Source organism: Prosopis cineraria, unplaced genomic scaffold (genome assembly GCF_029017545.1).
Source record: "Prosopis cineraria cultivar Desert tree isolate PC_DT_omini unplaced genomic scaffold, ASM2901754v1 PC13, whole genome shotgun sequence".
NCBI lineage: Eukaryota > Viridiplantae > Streptophyta > Magnoliopsida > Fabales > Fabaceae > Prosopis > Prosopis cineraria.
In genome coordinates, this window is record NW_026555344.1 from 12,046,663 (window position 1) to 12,063,228 (window position 16,566).

At 30.2% G+C, this 16,566-nt stretch overlaps 1 protein-coding gene across 4 annotated transcripts; it reads left to right on the forward strand.

Annotated features, from left to right (window-relative positions):
* Nucleotides 1–6,686: 6,686 nt before the first annotated feature.
* LOC129290183 (probable LRR receptor-like serine/threonine-protein kinase At4g29180) lies at nt 6,687–13,803 on the forward strand. 4 transcript variants are annotated; one of them, XM_054926892.1, is made up of 14 exons: nt 6,694–6,905; nt 7,033–7,166; nt 7,279–7,834; nt 8,522–9,006; nt 9,163–9,304; nt 9,594–9,665; nt 9,753–9,824; nt 9,931–10,008; nt 11,500–11,645; nt 12,044–12,258; nt 12,396–12,522; nt 12,622–12,684; nt 12,806–12,995; nt 13,228–13,803. In XM_054926892.1, the coding sequence occupies exons 2-14, from the start codon at nt 7,043–7,045 to the stop codon at nt 13,640–13,642; spliced, it is 2,685 nt and encodes an 894-aa protein (XP_054782867.1). In that variant the 5' UTR covers nt 6,694–6,905; nt 7,033–7,042; the 3' UTR covers nt 13,643–13,803. The 4 variants fall into 4 exon arrangements, with proteins under 4 accessions (XP_054782870.1, XP_054782867.1, XP_054782868.1 ...); XM_054926893.1 differs by having other exon boundaries at nt 7,125–7,166; XM_054926895.1 differs by lacking the exon at nt 13,228–13,803 and having other exon boundaries at nt 6,687–6,905; nt 12,771–12,895.
* The last annotated feature ends 2,763 nt before the right edge of the window (nt 13,804–16,566 follow it).

Consider the following 16,566-nt stretch of genomic DNA (forward strand, 5'->3'; position numbering starts at 1 on the left):
GATTTTAACAACTACGTTTTTTATTATTTTGTAAAAGGTTGGAAATATAATTTTGAAAAAAAAATGACAAGATGAAAAATTATGACAAAAAAAAACATTATTACCCTTCCTTTTATTTAGCACTACTATATATACATGATACACGCAAGCAAGAGAACCTAAAGAAAATTCCAGGTTGGCACGATTACTTCAGGGTGAAATTTCCATAAGTCAAAGTCAATTTGTTTCCTGGTGCCGCTCCTCTCTAAGGACAACGTCTGGGGTACGATGTATGGAAAATTAAAGGCCGGTGAGACAGCTCATTGCATCATTGATTTAGAAACGACTAGGTCATCATGAGAGAACTACAGCATTCCAAATCTTAAAAATATAAAAAATATATAACATGTTTTAAAATTAAAAGTTAATTCTAAAATGATATAAATTAAACAATATGCTAAAATAATATCATAAAATGTGCGTATAAATTCATTATATTCTCTTTTATAATTTATTACCTCTCTAAATATTAAAAACTTAAATTACATATTTTATTTTAAAATTTATTACATTCGTGCATATTAAAAAAACATTATTACCCTTCCTTTTATTTAACATTACTGTATACTTTCTGTAATTTTATTTATAATTTACTTTTAATATGTTTTATTATAATTAAAAAAAGATATGAAAGAATCCGGTGACCTCCGGTGACAAAAGATCTCCCACTTTACACACACATAGGCGATGTACAGATGAAGAAGAATCCAGAATCTGGCAACACACCCATAGCAAGACTCGAACGAAAGAGGGATTTTGTTTTTTTTCAACGCAAAACAGAGAGAGAAGAGGAATTGGTGACCTCCGACGACGATGGTGGAAAATTGCTTACCCACTTGCTTTCGTCGGCGATGAAGGGGAGGAGAATGAAAAACGAAGGGTCTGGATGATTGAAGCTCTCCTCTCTCCTCTCTCTCTCGGTTGCCACTTGCACACACTCAAAAATGGTCACAGAAATGGAGAATATCGAGAATAAAAATCTGAAAGTGGGTTTGTGTTCACTTTTTTTTAGGGGCATTTTGGTACTTTCAAGAAAGTTAAGCAAAATAAAATTTCTTTATTTGCATTACAAGGATTCGAACCAAAAATTTAAAGGATAAACTGCTAACTAACTTTCCACTAGACTATCAATGTATTTTGTCAAATTTATGACAAAATATAAAATAACACCAAAATATGTTATTAATTAATTAATTTTATTTTTTCTTCAAGTCATTACATTCCTCCCCCTAAAAAAATTCGGTCCTCCAAATTTATATGTGTAAATGGTGTGCTCCAATGTCATGACAATGATCACTATCTTGAATTGTTGAAATAGATATTCATCACTTCTACATAATATCCATTGACTTAATTTTTATAACTTCTAGGAATCAAATAGACCATTTAAGTGTTGGACAAAGCATATAATATACCTTAATAAATTACACACCAACTTAATTTAGAAATCAATCCTAGAATTTAGCATATAACTTTACTTGTAAAAGGAGTATTCCTTATTTGTGAATTTACTCATAAACTAATATTGTGAAAGATATTATGTATGTTAATGTGTTGCGCAAATGAGATCGTTAATTGGTTGGCTAGTATATTTAAAATTCTCATATATTACTAAGAAGTTAAGTCTCATTTGTTACTTTTTGCAATTTTTTAGGAGAGGATTCTATAGAGCACAAGGAAAGACATTGAAGAATTGAACTTGTGCGCTCAATAATTTTTTGTTTCCACTGCTAGAAAAATTGGAATTAGTGACAGATGAATAGTGAAGGATTGAGAATCTATCACTGAATATAACATTTAGTGATGGAATAGTGACAAAAATAAAAATCTATCACTATTTTATCAAAATATCAAAATTTAGTGAAAGATTGATTTCCGTCACTAATTTCCATCACTCAACTATTATAATTAGTGATAGATTTGTGATGAATGAAATAGCTGTCATTATTTTATCAAATTTTTTGAATGCAATGACAAACTATTATCTTTCCATAATATTTATTTTCTAAAATAATAATTCATGACACATGTGAAAACCCAAATTTATATCATTAAATTTTTGAATTATCAAATCTATTACATTTAAAAAATATATTTTTAAAATTTTATTGGTGGAATATATACACATGATATAATAAAATATAATTTTTATCAATGCATGTTAGTTCGCAAATATTTTATCATATGATATTTGATACATAGTGATAACCTTTTGATGTTGTCATTTTTATGTAAAATTTATATTTTTAATATATTATATGATTAACAATACACATTATATACAAGTTATATATTATTATTTATTAAATTAAGAAATTATATAATATATGCTAATGGATTTAATTTTTAAAAAATTATTGCATGGAAATTTTGTGAAAAAAAATCCAAAACCTAAACAAGGTAAAAGGAATTATTATTTTTTAATTCATATGATTATTTTATTCACTTTTTATATTTTAAATTCATATAATTAAAAAATGGTGGTATATATATTATTTTATATGAAATATATGTGTTTTTCATTGAAATATGTTTAATTAATTAGTATCATCATTTTAAGAAAATGTTGGATATGTTTAATTTAAAATTAATTGAATTAATAATTATATGAATTTAAAATAAAAATAATTATATGAATTAAAAAAGAATAATTTCTTTTACCTTGTTCAGGTTTTGGTCTTTTTTGACAAATTGTTCTATGCAAAAATTTTTTTAAACATTAAATCCTTAAGTATATATTTTATAATTTCTTATATAAATATACTCCATTTGATCTAAAATATAAGCATTTTTTCAAGTTTTTTTTGATTTAAAATATAAGCAACTTAATACTTGTAAAATTTTTCTCTATTTTTCCCATTATATTTATTAACTTGGATTCTTATGTGAATCCAGGTTAAAATTAAGGTAAAAAAATAATATATGTTCTTATTAGAATATATTGATATGCAAATTATTGTTAAAAGCTTCTTATGTTTTTTACTGGGAATATGACTTCTTAAAAAATCATAGATAGGTTCTCAATGTGTGGCTGTATATATATTAAAATTTGATGAATATAAGTGCAATGTGTTTCTAGTTCAATTGGCAAAACAAGGATGTCCTGGGCTTGGAGGTGGGAGCACTTCTCTAAAATTGAATTCCAAGTCCCAAGTAGAAGGTGGGGCACGAAAGGGATGAGGGGTTGAGACTTGAGAGAATGGAGGGGGTTAGGAGTACGTGGATAAAAAAAATAATAAATTTTTAATAGTAGAATCAATAAAATCAATTAAATAAATAATGGTTATGGGCTTTTAGTGATAGCTGATATCCCTCACAAAATTAGTGATGGATACATTTCTGTCACATAAATTAGTGATACTGTATTTTTTAACGGATTTAGTGATGGAAATTTCTGTCACTAAATAAGAATTAGTGACAAATTTATCCTTCACTAATATTAATTTTTCTAGTAGTGTTCAGCACATGTTTTGTCTAGTTTAGTTAATTGCCATGACCTAGGATATTATAAATTTATTTGGAATTTGGAGACTTAACATTTTAAATTCTTGATTTTCGTTTGGGCTATGGATTCGTTCTTGTGAAATTGGATTGAATTCTGACCACGTTCTTTGAATTATCAGATCGATTATCAATGTTGTTGGCTTCCTTTTGTTGGAGGATTTTGGGCCATATGCTCCAGGCCGAATCATTTGTGTTTTGGAGATTCCCATTGTTTTAATTTGTGCAACTTTTATTAAAATACCTTGGAAAAATGTGTTGGTATTTTGGGATGTTACAAAGAAAGAAACCGTGCGTTATTGTGTCTGCTCTCTTCTCTTCCTTTTTTTTTTTTCTGGAAGGGGCAAAAGGGTAATTTGCTGAAGGCTGATCGAAGCAAAATAAAAAGAAAATTTATTCTTGGCACCCATGAAGACTTTGAACCCAAGACTTAATAGGTAAGTGGCTGTATAATCTTCATAGACTAGCTCTTTTTCTTGCTAAATCTATTCTCAAAATTCATAAAAATACACTTAAAACATTTTATTACATATTTTAATTTTACTTAAAATTCTTGTGTCATTACAAAATGGTTGTTGTAGAGATTTTAAAAAGTCCTATTTATAGAAAAAAGTTCTGCTAAAATTTTTATAAAAAATTAGAATTATTTTGTTTATAAGAAAGTGCTGCAATGATTTTTAATTCTACTTCTAATGCATTACAATATTAATTTAAAGTTTTTCCTTGATAAGGCTTAAAGGATGTGCGTTTATGCTTATCTCTCATATTAGTCACGTTTGAACGTCTCACGTTTGGGCGTGACAAAAAGAATGACTACATGTAACCAAAAGTATGGAGAGGAACTCAACCACTTTCTTGGAGATGAGTTCTTCGTGGCCTCATGATATTCAGGGCTTATTTCATATGCTTGCTAATGGTTACTTATTTAGAATTTGAACTAACTAGTTCCAAACTGATGATAAATCCCTTAACCACTCACAAATTGGGTCAAATCAGTGATTATATGCGCTCATTTAGGCCTTGCTCATTTTTGCGTTTTATGCTAATGTTTTCCTGTTTTCTTTTTTTCTTTTTCGTTGGGAGCCCCGAAAGACACGTTAGAAAATTCAAAGTTGGCACATTTCATTGTAATGGAATAGATGGAAAAGCACAAGGCGACCCACAAAAAAACATAATTGGAAAAACTCCCAATCACAATGCCATATATAGTCTGAGGTGGAGAATGACAAATACTCTGTAGCCAGCCACAAGGATCCGAACTCGTTACCGATAAGGATCAACGACTAAATAAATTGACTTGAGAAAATAATCGAGTATGCATCTAAAAACATAATTTTTCTTAATATTACCTTTGTTGTGTGCGGCTTTTGAGTCCAATGTAGACGTCATAGAAGCTTGCGAATCTTCAAGATTGATGTATATTTTCAATGGAAATTGTGGATAACTACAAATATCGAGAGTGGAAAATGACAAGATGTGAATTATCAAGGACCCCTAGGATTGGGGTGAAACTGGTACTATTGGCTACTTGTCATTTCCAAGTTGGAAACTTGAGTAACATGAATCAAAGTAATTTCTTTTATTACATATGGGTATTTTCTTATGGGATGCAATCTTATTTAAAATACAGTTGGGCATACAAAATATAATTTGCTAAATGCTGTCATTTCTAGTCAACTTATTTATTGCGCATGAATTCTATACTTATGTGGCAATAATTATCAAAGTTAAAGTTATTAACTTTTAAACCTAATAAAAGATCTGTAAAATTCTTCTCAGTGTTTGGAGTAGTCATCAATTAATTAACGTCTAACTTCGCTGAATTTTTCTATACTGATCTGAAAGCGTTCCAGTTTTAAAACTTTTATATGTTCATCATATATGTAGCTGGTATATCTATGACAATTTTCAAAGATTGAATTGCTCATTTAGTTTGGTAAATGCTGACTTAGATCAGATAAACTCAATTCTGTACTGTCGCATGAATTTTTTGGGATGTGACGTTTCAAGGATTTAAAAAATTACACAAATCTAACTCGTTGATTAAAACTTTTTGTAAGTATTTGAAGTTATTTTTATCATGAGATATGAGAACTGACCATTCTATATGAAGTTGTGAGTTTTGCTAAAATTTCACAGTTTTCTACTTTAGAAAAGTTTTAAACTTCTCATATTTTGTCCATGAATTGATTTAATTTGAACTGAATTATATTTTCATTTATGCCTTTGGAATTTACTTTTATTATATATAACTTATAGAGAAAAGATTTGAGCTAACAAATTTTCTCGTCAACTTTATTTTTTTTAAAAAAAATCTTGATGGAAAAAGGGATTGAGAGATATGGGTAGAATTGTGTTAGAATTTATAACATTTAATTAAAGATGCTTTTTGAAAACATGGATAATTTTAAAAACATCAACTAAATTTTAACAAATTAATTTAGTTTGTTGAATTAATTAACAATGATTTAAAAAGGACAGAATAACATTTCTTCCAAAAGGACCACTTGCCGTTAGACAAAAACGCCAACTGATAAGGAATTTGGGGACGAGAATTGCAACACACAATCATGCACACACAACCACACAAGTAAATTCGAAAATGATGAAATCTCATCTCCACAAGTCAAGTCAATCTGTTTCTATATGGAAGATGGAAACAAGGGAAAAGTAAAGCGCACAAAAACAAAAGATATTGGTTTTTTTAATGTAATATCCATGGATAATTATTTTTATTATTCTTAGACTTGTTCTTGATCAGGACCCATTCCCAATTAACACAATTTTTACCATTACCAATTAGAAGTTGATGAATACCCAAAAAAAACTTTACTACAGTACTCAAACCGCTTGTCATCTACATGATACTATTACATATTTTAGCTAAACTTAGATTACATGAAACATTGGTTCACAAGCTTTCGTTTAGTTTCAAACCCTAACTCAGGTCACAGAATGAAGACTACAAGTTGGTACTTATAAACAGTAACTTTGTGAGACAAGCCGCATGAGCTTGTGACTTGTGCAATTTTACGTAGAGATTATTGATATTAATGATGATGATGATTGAACACAGTGTACAGTATACGCTAAAGAGATGTGGTCTCGATATGCTTTAAATTAGTCGACAAGAAATTTTGATACTTCAAATGCTCAAAAAGATTCATTGATTTTCATCGGTCACTAAAAGGCAAAATATGGGCACATTTTACGTTGCCTGCTCCATGCGTGCACGGTTAACTTCACTAAATTACTGATAAACACGCGTCAATTCAAACACTCAAAGATGTAGTATAGATACTACTCAAGCGTGCGTTCTGCTCATTCTTGGTTTCAGTTAACTTGTATGAAATCTAAAGTTTCTGGTGAGTTCATCTCTATATATATTGTTCTTTCTGTTTGTCTTCTACAGGTGTTTCATCATTCTTTTATATCGTATGTAATAGATGAACTAGAGCTATCTTCCTTATATTTATGTGCATGCGTGTGCAGAAAAAATCGCATGGAAAGGGCACTAAAGTTGAACCTGTCCTTAGTCTGGTGCCATGTTTTCATCCTACTTTTCCTTATTGGCAATACTATAGGAGATGGAAGGAAACTCATCACCAAAGTGGATAGGAACCCTGGTAAGCTTATGTGCTTTACATGCTGACTAATTTTGTTGAAGCTATTCACACGATGCCTTCGTCCAGACTTATTGGTTCTAAGTTTTCCTGCAAACATACAATGTTCTCGTAGGATTCATAAGCATTGATTGTGGATCGCCAATTGATTACTTTGATGAAGAAACTAATATTTGGTATCAGACCGACAAAAACTTTATTGACACTGGTAAAAATGCTATGGTCCTCCCAAGCTCCAACACTGATTATCCTTATTTTGGGGGACTTTTGAACACGTTGAGAAGTTTCCCAAATGGAACAAGGAACTGCTATACTCTCAAACCAAAACAAGGCAAGCACCATACTTATCTCATCAGAGCTTACTTTGCATATGGAAATTACGACGGCAACAACCAAACTCCATCCTTTGACTTGTATATTGGCGTCAATCGTTGGGATACTTTTAACTGGGGTCGAAAAGATTATTACATAACCGAGACCATTCATACTCCAACAACTGACACCATACATGTGTGCCTTGTAAAAACTGTCATCGGAGTACCTTTCATTTCTGCATTGGAACTTCGTCCTCTCAGCAATTCCATCTATCAAACTCCTTCGCCTTCTCAATCACTTTTAATCAGTCAAGGAAGATTTGATGTTGCCTCCACTAGCTTAGTCTGGCACAGCAGGTGATTTTTCCTTTCGATTTTCTGGTACGTTTAGTTGTTTTTCATTGCAATAGACGACTCGGATCTTTGGAAAATTAGGTTTGATATTTTTGCCTTTGTATAAGTACTAAAGCACGATTACTCTATCACATGTAGGTCATACATTTACAACATATTAGCAATCAGATAAACTATATTGTTTGGATCGATGCCATAGTTTCTTAGTTTGTCATTTGGAGGTTCAAGCAATCAATTTTAATAGTTTTTCAAGCATGTAGATTATGAGGTACACAACTCTACTTATATTTATAGCTGGTCCCAAGTTTAGGTAAAGGAGGAGGGTTGTATTAAGCCTTCAACAATCAACATAAAACTTTGTTAAATCTCATATGAATATAGGTAATAGTAAATTATAATGTACTCTAGTTAAAGAAAATCTCTTTATGGGCTCTGATACCATAAAGAGATTTAGAGACATAAAATAATTCAAAGAAATAATGCAATCCATTCTCTTAAACATTGCAGCAGTCATTACACACACATATAAATACATAAGAGGTGAGGTGTGTCACGTGTTATTGTTTTGTTTTGCTGGTGTCCGATTTATGATCACAGTGTGTGTGTGTGTGAAACAAGTGACCAAGAGTGTGTGTTGATGTTAATATTAACATTGGTCTATGCTTCTTATTATGAATAACACAATTGCAGGTACAAAGATGACATTTACGATCGTCTGTGGCGCTATATGAATTCATCATATCAGATCAATGGATCTGTGGATATTGGTCCTGCAAGCATGAACAGTTCTTATAAATTACCAGCAGAAGTACTGAAATCGGCAGCCCGATCGTTTAATCTCTCCTATGGATTAAATTTTGAGTATAACTCTATTTGGAAAAACCTTGACAAGTCTTCCCAGTATTATGTCTACTTTCACTTTCTTGAAATTCAGAAACTTCCTCCTGGCCAAAAAAGAATAATCAATATTGATGTTGATGGTGAAAACATCCTCTCCCAGCCAATAATTCTTGAATACTTGAAGCCACAAACCATTGTTCCTAAAAATGCAACTCCTGGTTATGTACGCTTTAACATCAGTGCAGCCTCAAAATCTGACGCGCCTCCAATCCTCAATGCTTTTGAGGTTTATAAGTTCATTTCTCCGCTTCCTTCCCCAACTGACAAAACAGATGGTACAGTTTATGATCTGTTGTCACTTATTCAAGTGCTAGTTTCCCTTTAGTTCTAACAATTAAGTTTTTTATTTTAAATTTTTCTTATTTTGTTATTAGTCTTTGAATTTTGAGATATATATATATATATATATATATTATGATTGATGACAATAGTGGATGCTATAATGGGCGTCAAAAACACATACAAGATCTTCAATTTAGACTGGCAAGGAGATCCATGTGTTCCAGAACTTGCTTGGGATGGACTAAACTGTAGTTCTAGTTTCAATGGCTACAACGCAAGGATCACCTCAGTGTAAATCTTTCATTTCTCAATTAATTAAATTAATGGTTTCAACTATGTACATCAATTGTCCTAATTTTTATTAGTTTGAAGAATTCTTAACCGCGATATAAGCCTATGGTATAGCTCTTTGTTCCTAATGTTTGATACTAAAATGGAAAATTCAGTTCAAATTGATTGATATCATCCCATGGGTATTGAATATTAAGCTAAATCTATAACAACCAAAATTTTATATCACGTTCTTTTAATAATGTCAAAGTTTATGACTAAGTATCCAAAGGATTATTATCTCAAGCAGGAACTTAAGTGCGACAAAATTGACAGGGCAAATAGCTACTTCATTTTCACAACTTTCAGAGCTGGAGTCACTGTAAGTGTTTTTGTAGAGTTATTAAATAATGACAAATTTTTTTAGTGGTAAAGTTTCATCAACGAGCAGAATATATCTTTGTTTCAGAGATTTGTCATTTAATAACTTGTCAGGATCAGTACCAGAATTTTTAGCAACATTGCCAAAGCTAAGAGTCCTGTAAGTTTTGAGCCACATTGTTAAGGAATCACTGCATAATAAAGATTTGAAACCAGAGTATGTTCAGTCTCACCAACTAAGTTAATATATTTCAATTGTTTTGCAGTAATTTGAGTGGTAACAAGCTCACAGGTTCAATTCCAAAGGCTATTATGGAAAAGTCATATGTAACTTTGCAATTGAGGTTTCTCATCTTTATATATATATATATATATAACTACAACAACAACAAGCCTTTATCCCACTAGGTGGGGTCGGCTACATGAATTGCAAGACGCCATTGTGCTCTATCATTTATTAAGCTTTTAGAAATATTATTAATTAAGAGATCACGTTCAACAACTTCCAAGAGTGTTCTCTTAGGCCTTCCTCTACCTCTCTTAATCAGACTCAAAGTTATATGTTCCACTCTTCTCACTGGTGCCTCCCTTGGTCTTCTTTGTACATGCCCAAACTATCTCAACCGATTTTCTACCATTTTTTCCTCAATAGGTGCCACCCTCACTTTTTCACGTATGTGCTCATTTCGAATTTTATCTTTACGTGTATGTCCGCACATCCATCGTAACATTCTCATCTCTGCTACTCCAACTTTATGCTCTTGCTGTCCCGTTAGAGCCCAGCATTCACTACTATATAACATTGCCGGTCTGATAGCAGTACGATAAAACTTTCCTTTAAGTTTATTAGGCACTTTACGGTCACAAATAACTCCTTTAGCTTTTCTCCAATTAAACCACCCAGCTTGAATTCTATGTGAAATATCTCCACTGATTTCGCCATCATTTTGAATAATGGCTCCCAAATATCTAAACTTTTCCACTTGAGGTATAATTTGATCTCCCAATTTCACTTCCAAATTATTTTCGAATAGTCCTTTACCAAATTTACAATATAAATATTCCGTCTTACTTCTACTCAGACGAAAACCTTTCGACTCCAATGTCCTCCTCCATAACTCAAGTTTGCAATTAATCTCTTCTCTTGTCTCTGCTATAAGAACTATATCATCCGCGAAGAGCATACATTTCAGGATTTCCTCTTGAATATGTTCCGTCAAAACATTTAAAATCAAGTTGAACAAATAAGGACTCAGAGATGATCCCTGATGTAGTCCAATCTTTATAGGAAAATCCTTTGTTTGACCACTAAGCGTTCTTATACTAGTTTTTACCCCCTCATACATATCTTGTATGGCTTTAATATAAGCAATCCGTACTCCCTTTTTTTCCAACGCTTTCCAAAGCACTTCTCTTGGTATACGGTCATAAGCTTTTTCCAAATCAATAAAAACCATGTGTAGATCTTTATCTTTACAACGATACTTTTCCATTAATCCCCTTAGTAGATAAATTGCCTCTGTAGTTGATCTACCTGGCATAAAACCAAATTGATTCTCAGAAATACTTGTCTCCAATCTCAACCTGTGCTCAATTACTTTCTCCCACAATTTCATTGTGTGGCTCATGAGTTTAATCCCTCTATAGTTAGTACAACTCTGAATATCTCCTTTATTTTTATAAATAGGAATTAATGTACTTCTCCTCCACTCATCAGGCATTTTCTTGGACCGTAAAATCACATATATATATATATATATATATATAACTGTTTGTATAATATTATTCCCACACTTATGTGAATAATTAATAGTTATAACTGACTTGTCATTTAGTTTGGCGGATAATCCTGGTCTTTGTCTGGAGGATTCGTGCAAAAGGTCAAAGTTAGTTATTCCACTTGTTGCTTCAGTTTCTGCTTTGATTGTAATCTTCTTGGTTTCTTTAGGAATATGGATCTTGAAAACCAAGAAATTAAAAGGTATGTGTGTATATACATCTGCTAATTTGTTTCATTAAAAATCATGCTCATTTGTAGTGACTAAGAACCTATCATTGTGTGTTCACAATGAACTACTCTTGTGAACTTTCTGCAGTTATGTGTGGTGTGTGTGGGTGTTGATTAGTTAGAATGCCACTCTTTCCACTAGCAACCATACTAATTAATATCATGCTTTGTGCTACAACACTTATTTATGAGTAAAAAATTATCCTCATCTAAGTTCATTTATCAAATATTTTTAAATTAATGAGGCATATTTCAGAGTTCATGGCCACAATTTCTAGTATTCTTTCATTCCTTTTATTTCGCTAGCAATCTTTACTTTCCCATTTATACATGCGATTAACAAGTTCAAATTGACTTTGCAAATGTTGCAGTGGTTATCAGTTTTTCTACAAATGAAGAATCCTTCCAAAAAAATCGAGCTGTTTCTTACTCAAGAGTTCTTAGAATCACTAATAACTTGCAAAACTTAATTGGAGAAGGAGGATTTGGTAAGGTTTATCATGGCACTCTGAAGAATAATACTCAAGTTGCCGTGAAGTTGCTTTCTCAATCATCAATGCAAGGTTTCAGAGAATTTCGATCTGAGGTTAGATTAATCAAATCAAACAATTTATGCTTTCCTCTTGGTGATGTAATGTAACTTTATATCAGTATGGCATCAAGAGAAACTATGAGATGTTAGTTAATTCTCATGCACTCTACAAATATTGATTTGAATTTTAGGTTGAACTTTTAATGGTTGTCCATCATAGACACTTGGTTTCTCTAATTGGATATTGTGAAGAAGGGGGTGTGAGAGCACTGATTTATGAATATATGGCTAACGGCAATCTCCAACAACATTTATCAGGTATATAGCGAAGTGCTTATGAAAGCTAGATTTGACATATTCTCAAATTAATCAATTGCAAAAAAATGTAAAAGAAACCTATTTATGACGGTCATGCAGAGGATAACCCTGGTGTTTTGAAATGGAATGAGAGACTTCAAATTGCTTTGGATGCAGCACACGGTATTCGAAACCATGTTCACCTTTTAACTGATAGATTTGTCCCATTTTTCTTAATACTTATTTTTCCACTATGCCCGTGCTAACAGATTATGACACATTTGGCTACTCAATGGAAATGCAGGATTAGACTATTTGCATAATGGTTGTAAGCCACCAATAGTCCATAGAGACTTAAAGACCTCAAATATTTTACTAAATGAAAACATGCAAGCCAAGATTTCTGATTTTGGACTGTCTCGAGCATTTGCAAATGACATTGACACTCATGTATCAACTCGTCCTGCTGGTACATTGGGTTACCTCGATCCTGAGTAAGTCTTTTAACAAATGAACATAGTATAAATTACAATTTATGCCCCTATATAGTTCATATATATCAAAATCAGTTTCTTCTCTTATGGTTCAAAGTGTGAACATTAATTTCGCTGTTCATCAATGCATATGTGTATATTGCTGCATTCTTTATTCTTCAATATAATATTTTGAGTGATTATTGAAAAAGTGAACTTTTGTTTTAGAACCTAACAAGTAGTAATTTTACAGATTCCAAAGCTCTGGAAACTTAAACAAAAAGAGTGATGTTTATAGTTTTGGGATAATTCTGCTTGAGCTAATCACTGGTCAACCGGCAATAAGAAGAAAACATGGAGCCATTTGTCACATTCTTCATTGGGTTACTCCCCAACTTGAAATGGGAGATATCCAATCCATCATAGATCCAAGGTTACAAGGAAATTACAACACTAGTTCAGTTTGGAAACTTTTAGAGATAGCCATGTCTTGCACTCCACCGTCTGCAATTCAAAGGCCTGACATAAGCCATATAGTGGCGGAATTAAAAGAATGTCTGGCTCTTGAAGTAAACATGGAAAGGTCTAAGAGCAAGAGGTCAAGCATTTCCTTAGATTGGAGTTCTTTTAGGGTTGATTCTTCTGGGTTTATTCCACAAGCTAGGTAGATAGTTTAGAGTTTGAACTCAATCGAACTCTCTAAGCTGATAATAAGGTTCACCGCTATTTACAATGTTGTTCCTTGGCCACTTTACAAATGGCTCTGAATGCACGACTTTTTGTGTATTAGAATGCTATATGCTGAACAATTCATGATACCTTTTAGCATGTGTACGTATTAGAAAACTATTTTGAGAATTGATACAAATACTGGTATAAGTGAATAGAATATATATGATGACGTGCCACTAAGTTGAAAACTTAGGATGACAAGAAGATTTAAAATTTAAGTTGGATAATAATGTGAACAAAATTGTTTATTTTTTTAGCCGTGTAAATTTTTTTTTAAAAAATTAACAACGTATTTTAATCATATATAAATAAAAAAACTTCTAACATGATTTCATAATTTTTTAAAAATATTTAAAACTAAAAAGTTAATTAAATACTTCTTTGAATAGTAATATAAGATATCTTTTAGAAATCTTACTTGATCTAAAATATAGGGTATTTACTCTTTTTAAAAAATGATGCATTAAAATTTTAATTAGTATTATCAGAGCACTTAATAAAGTATTTAATAAGGATAAAACAGAAAAGATGTATTTTTTTAAAAAATAAGGTTTCAACAAACATTTTTTTAGAATTATTAATTAGTTACCAATTATATTTTGGTTAAGAGTGAGTAAGTTATAAATACATTATTTAAAATATAAAATAACAACGTATAGTTCAAAGTTTATTATTTAGACATGTAAAAAAACCAATTTCTACATGGAATAATGTCTGGAAATGATGTGCGGAAAATTAAAGACTGGAAGGACAGCTCATTGAGTAGCAAGGAATGGGCCATGACGGAACATTGAATACAGCCTGCCTTCATCCACTACTCCACATGCAATCCCCATTCAATATTGATCACTAAAAGACCTTATATACAAATGCAGTTACATGGTTACATTAGAAAAGAAAATTTTGAAATGAATAAAAAATTAATTTACATGTCTTTATAATTTTTTAAATTTTAAAATAGCTCTATGTAATTTATTTATTTTAATCAAATCTTTATAATTTAATCCATTTAATATGTTAATCCCATAAGATAAAAATTATGAATGAATGATTAATTTTCCCACAACAAAACCACTTTTGAAATTTATTTAAAATTTTATTTAATTCTTTTAGAAAAAATAAAAATTGATTTAATTCAATGTTTACACCTATATTAATTTTTTTATGAAAATTATATTATGTATACAAATTATTTTAAAAGGAATAAAATTTTTATTTAAGTTTTGAGTGGCAAAAATTTTGTAATTGATTCAAAAATTACAATATTTTAATTAAAGATGCGAAAGTTTTTAATTTTTTTTAGAATCCAAGAATTTTAACCTTTTAGGAATTAATAAATCTAGCATATTAAATTAAAAAGGCTGTATTAAAATAAAGTACATAGGAATCTAATTATTGACAAATTTAAATCCAAGATTTCTTTCAAAAGAGAGGGGTCACGTTGTGACTATAACAATTAGTCATAAACTAGGAATCTAATTACTGACAAGTTCAAATCTAGGACTTCTTCCAGTACTGGTATTAAAATGGGGATACTGGTACTCTCAAGCCATTTTCAAAAGGATAAATATGGGTATTATAGAGACAACGCCAGTACTACTTAAGAAAATAATTTTCGAATGAAAACACTTAAATAGTAAAATGCACATTTACGTCTTATCATCTTTTTTTTTTAAATTTAATCTGTTAAAAATTAAAATAAAATTTTCTCTATTTTTATTATCATCAAATCCAGGTTCTTCTAACCATAGCAAAAAGTCAAGTCAATTGATTTGTTTGCTGGTGTTTTATGACAATATATTAACCTTCCTTTATTTAGAACTACATTTTATACACGCACACTAAAGAAGCTAAAGAAAATTCCAGACTGGCACGATAAGTTTGGAGTGAAATTTCCGCAAGTCAAAGTCAATTTGTTTCCTGTAGGCTCAAAAAAAAAAAAAAAAACTCTATTTTGTTTCCTGGCGTCACTCCTCTCTTAGAACAACGTCTGGGAACGATGTACAGAGAATTAAAGGCTTGTGTTACAGCTCATGGCCTCATTGGTTAGAAACGACTGCGTCATCCCGAGAGAGAGCACAAGAGCAGAGTCCAAGAGCTTGTTTGACAAGATGTCATGAAAATAATTTTCTGTTCTTTAAAATAAAAAAATAAAAAAAAATTTAATAATGTATTTTTAAAAAATATTTTTTAAATATTCTTGAATTATGTTTTAAAAAATAAAAAAGAATGAAAAGATACTTATTTTAATTATTTTTTATTTTCAAAACATACTTTATAAAACACTAATTTTTAAAACAATAAAATAAAAATAATTTTAAACCGGCCCCAAATTTATGTATGTTAAAACTATAAAAAAACATGTTTTAAAATTAAAAATTAATTTTAAAATAATATTTTTTTATTTAAAAATATAAGATATTTTTTAAGTAGTTAAATATTAAAAAATATAAATTATTTTTAGTATTTAAAAATATAATTATTATATTTTTTTCAAAAAGTGTTCTCAATACCTATGTCATTTTATATTTATTTTAAAGTAAAATGGCTTTTTAAATATAAAAAAATAGTGTTAGTTTAAAGAGAATTAACTGCTTTATTAGAATGAAATTTAATTAAAAATGCTTTACATTTTTTAATAGAAAAAGTATAAATTTAAAAATATGCTAAAATAATATCATAAAATGTACAAAAAAATTCATTATATTCTGTTTTATAATTTATTACCTCTCTAAATATACAAAAATTAAATTAAATATTTTATTTTAAAATTTATTACATTGGTGCATGTTAAAATTTTAAAATATAAACAACGTATTGTTAAAAATTGATTATCCTAGGTATGTTAATAATATAAAAA

What these genes read in the sequence shown, in the direction of transcription:
- LOC129290183 (XM_054926892.1), top strand. Translation starts at nt 7,043, where the DNA reads ATGGAAAGGGCACTAAAGTTGAACCTGTCCTTAGTCTGGTGCCATGTT. An exon ending in TATGTAACTTTGCAATTGAG is followed by an intron (nt 10,009 to 11,499) that starts GTTTCTCATCTT and finishes CTTGTCATTTAG; the next exon opens with TTTGGCGGATAATCCTGGTC. An exon ending in TCTCCAACAACATTTATCAG is followed by an intron (nt 12,523 to 12,621) that starts GTATATAGCGAA and finishes ACGGTCATGCAG; the next exon opens with AGGATAACCCTGGTGTTTTG.